The 4,588-nt window shown below is 38.5% G+C and overlaps 1 protein-coding gene across 1 annotated transcript; it reads left to right on the top strand.

Annotated features, from left to right (window-relative positions):
- The first annotated feature begins 2,871 nt into the window (after positions 1 to 2,871).
- Positions 2,872 to 4,233, top strand: LOC118566307. Its single transcript, XM_036147978.1, has 3 exons — positions 2,872 to 3,753; positions 3,862 to 3,927; positions 4,123 to 4,233. The coding sequence occupies exons 1-3, from the start codon at positions 2,959 to 2,961 to the stop codon at positions 4,231 to 4,233; spliced, it is 972 nt and encodes a 323-aa protein (XP_036003871.1). The 5' UTR covers positions 2,872 to 2,958.
- Positions 4,234 to 4,588: the final 355 nt, after the last annotated feature.

A 4,588-nucleotide genomic window follows, 5' to 3' on the forward strand; every position in this document is an offset into this window, starting at 1 on the left:
GCATATATATAGTAAATAGAATTGGTCCAAGGACTGAACCCTGTGGTACTCCACAGGTGACCCTAGAGTTTGAAGAAGATTTATTATTAACATGGACAAACTGGAATCTGTCCGACAGATAAGATTTAAACCAGCCTAATGCTTTCCCCTTAATCCCTACAGTATGCTCAAGTCTTTGTAGGAGAATATTGTGATCAACTGTATCAAATGCAGCACTGAGATCTAACAGGACAAGTATAGACACAAGTCCATTATCTGAGGCCATGAGAATATCATTGGTGACCTTCACCAGAGCTGTTTCAGTGCTATGATGAGCTCTGAAGCCTGACTGAAACTCCTCAAGTAGGTCATTACTTTGTAAATGTTCACATAGTTGATTAGCAACTACTTTCTCAAGAATTTTAGATAAGAAAAGAAGATTAGATATAGGTCTGTAATTTACTAACTCATCTTGATCAAGAGAAGGTTTCTTAAGTAAAGGTTTAATAACAGCTACTTTCAAAACCTGTGGTACATATCCATTTACTAAGGATAGATTAATCATGTCTAAAATAGTGCCACTGATCAAAGGGAATATGTCCTTAAACAACTTGGTTGGGATTGGGTCTAACATACAGGTAGAAGGTTTAGATGAAGCTAAAATTTTAGGTAGCTCAGAAAGCTCTACTACTTTTAAACAGTTCAGACACTGCGCAGGTTCTAAGGATTCCTCCAATGCTGCCTCACTTACTGAGGACGAGGTAATCATGTTTGGGAGGATGTCAATTATTTTATTTTTAATGGAATCAATTTTATTTATGAAGAATCCCATAAAATCATTACTGCTAAGAGCTAAGGGAATGGATGGATCAACAGAGCTGTGGCTCTGGGTAAGTTTGGCAACTGTATTGAAGAGAAATCTAGGATTATTCTTATTCTCCTCAATTAATGATGAAAAATATGCTGCTCTAACTCTGCGAAGGGTCTTGTTATACAACAATAGACTGTCCCTCCAGATTAAGTAGGATTCCTCTTGGTGTGTAGAGCGCCATTTTCTCTCCAATTTCCTAACATTGTGCTTCAAGGAACGCAGCTCTGAATTAAACCAAGGAGCCAGCTTCCTGTGAATAATCACCTTCTTTTTCAAGGGAGCTACATTGTCTAATCTAGAACGCAATGACAAAGTCATACCGTTTACAAAGACATCTATTTGTGAATTGGAAGAAACAACATTGCTGCCATCTACAGGGCATTTCTGCAATACTGAGGATATTAAAAAGGGGACAGACTCTTTAAGTTTTGATACAGCATTATCCGATAAAGATCTACTATAATGGAGCCCTCTTTTGGGGGTGGAGAACTCAGTTAGATTAAACTCAAATGTTATTAAAAAATGATCAGATAGGACAGGGTTGTGAGGAAATACTGTTAATTCTTCACAATCAATGCCATATGTCAGCACAAGGTCTAAAGTATGGAGCCAAGAGTGCGTCGGTTTATGCACATTTTGAGCAAAACCAATTGAATCTAGGATAGTTTTAAAGGCTACACTAAGGTTATCACGTTCTGTGTCAACATGGATGTTAAAATCACCCACTATAATAACCTTGTCAGTGTTTATCACCAAATCAGATAAGAAATCTGACAATAGGAGCCAGAGTGCTGCCTAACAAATTATTGTTACATTTGTGATTTAAATAACCCAGAGCTGTATGTTGAACCTGCTGCAGGAATGTGAATTAATGTGTTGATCTGAAGGACATTTTAATTTGTTGAGCTACTTCAGGAATAAATTATTTGACTTTTACTGAACTACGTTTAAATTGATCAAACTTTATGGCCCTAACTTATTTCTATCATATGGATCTAAGGACAAGATAATTTTCTCATCATGATGCAAATCCAGCTGGAAGCTCTCAGAGAGGGTTCCCAATCTTTTGTATCATAGCCAGTAGGGCTGCACAATTAATCACATTTTAAATATAATCACCATTTTTTAAAAAAACACTATTTCCAAATCCAGAGGTCTGCAACTTTTGGCTACGTAACAATTAATGGATGAGACGCTTCCTTTAGGTATCAGTAACTTGTTTAAACTGGGTTTGCCTCACGTGGAAAGGTAGATTGCTGCAGCAGTGAGATGATCCTGTTTTATTATTTGTTTTAGAGTTTTTATAATTATACTTTTTTACCAGAAACTTTCAGGAATCTCACCATAGTATTAAGTACCGGTCAGACTGTTTAATACATAGACTTCTTTGCTGGTTGCACTTTATGTTCATCACGGATTGATGTCCAACTCAACCAGCTGTTCTCTTAAATATCAATATTCTGATTAACCAAAACAGTTACATTTTTTGTTTTAAATAGACCTTGTTTATAGCTAACTTCCACCCAGCTGTGTGACCGGCTGTTTCTCAATCAAGCAGTTAAATCTTTTATAAAACATGAAGACGTTTGTTGAGGGGAGGGGTCCTTCTCACCCTCTGAGCTGCAGGGGGCGCACCTGTCACTAAAACACTGAAACACTTTAACTTTCCCTCCTTTAAATGAATACAGTATTTTCCTGTGGTGCACACTGGAAGGCTGAGGACGTACCTAGCAACGGTTGCTAAGCTGATGTGCATTCCTGAGTGGAACTTCTGCATCACAGCAGCTCCTGTGATGGTGATGACATCACAGGAGCTTCTGTGCCTTAGAAGACCGTGTAACGGAATTATTCTCTCCTTCTGGCACTTTCTTTGTGAGAGACAGACGTGTTTTTGGTGAGAGAAAACTAGTTAGTTAGCGATACCTTGCGATAGTTTGTGATTTACGATTTTTACAATTTTTACAATTTCTACGATTTTTACATTTGATTCAGTTTTACGATTGATTTAGTTTTACGATTGATTGATTGATTGATTGTCAATCCCAGAGCAAACGCTGGGATTGACAATCCCAGCGTTTGCTTTACGAACCCGTGCAAACGAAGAAGCCATGAACGACTCCACCAGTTCAGGGGCTCCAGAAGTCCCAGCAGACTTTATGATACCATTGATGGAAGATTTCTTTTCGTCCATCTCAATGGAGCAGACCGTGGATTTGGCCGTAGGAGAACCTGATGATGACACCTTATCTAAGCTAAAGGAGCTGGTGTTGGATGTTGCCAATCTATGTACCGGCTTCATCTACAAAGCACGCTTCACATCTGGGGATGTGGAAACCGTTGTGGGCAAGTCAGTACTAAAATCGTTTCTAGACTTCCTTAACATGCGTCCAACGACTCAACCCAAGAGCTTTGACACCTTCAACAAGCAATTAGTCAAACTTGTCAAAGAAAAATTGAGCTATGTCCTCGGCCCCATGGATGATCAATTAGCTTTTTATGTCTCTGAGATGGACAGACTGGATATAATGCTTCCACATGCAGAGATACTAATAGAGGAACTGTTAACTGAGAGGTGTATACAACATCAGCAGAGGAAGCAAAACGTTGCTGAAGACCAGCTAGATGTCCTCAATAGCCAGCAGACAGAAGAGCTTCAGCCCATCGGTTCTGATCGGGGTGATTCCCAGACTGTGGAGGAAAAACCCACTCAGAGATCTCGGGGGTCCCTTCGTAGGTACCACCATTTGTGGTTTGAGATGTTACCGGTGATCCCAGAGGAACCAGAACTTGAGGAGGCAGAAGCAGAGATCAACGAGGAGAGGGGTTTTATTCCTGAGGACCAGGAATCAGATCTGAAGCTGGTGGACGAATTCATTTCTGAGGAGCTTTCAGCGATGAACAAGGTGAATTACTTTATCTCTAAAGAAAAGAAATCAGATCTTTAGATGGTGGATTGATTTACATCTGCTGAGATTTGTGAAATGATGAAGGTCAATTATTTTCTGTCTAAGGAAAAGGAGTTGGAGCTGAAGATGGTGGACGAATTCATTTCTGAGGAGCTTTCAGCGATGAACAAGGTGAATTATTTTATCTTTAAAACAAAAGACTCAGATGTTTAGATGGTGGATAAATTTATATCTGATAAGATTTCTGCAATGATGAAGGTAAATTATTTTATCTCTGAAGAAAAGAAATCAGATCTTTAGATGGTGGATTGAATAACATCTGCTGAGGTTTGTGAAATGATGAAGGTCAATTATTTTATGTCTAAGGAAAAGGAGTTGGAGCTGAAGCTGGTGGATGAATTCATTTCTGAGGAGCTTTCAGTGATGAACAAGGTGAATTATTTTATCTCTAAAAAGAAGGAATCAGTTGAGCAATAGGGTGTTTTAACTAGTCCACAGTTTTAAATAAACACTGCATGCATTGGAACAAGACGGACTATAAATAACAGCAACCAACCCAGATGACGATGATAGACATAATATTTATCGCTCTGTTTGAACAAAGTACTGATATAAAGTTTTCTACCCAATCAATATATGTAGTTGATAGTAAGATATTCAAATGTTTTGTTTGCATGTGGACTTTGCTTTCTAAAAATATATATTCCAGTGTGTTCCTGTTTTACAAAACATTCAGACAGAGATTTTATCAAACAATAGGTTGAATATCTCAATTATACTAAATTGGGGCTTGCCAAAATCAGCCTTTTTATGTACGCTTTTGGGGAGGGCG

Source organism: Fundulus heteroclitus, chromosome 16 (assembly GCF_011125445.2).
Source record: "Fundulus heteroclitus isolate FHET01 chromosome 16, MU-UCD_Fhet_4.1, whole genome shotgun sequence".
NCBI classification, from domain to species: Eukaryota; Metazoa; Chordata; class Actinopteri; order Cyprinodontiformes; family Fundulidae; genus Fundulus; species Fundulus heteroclitus.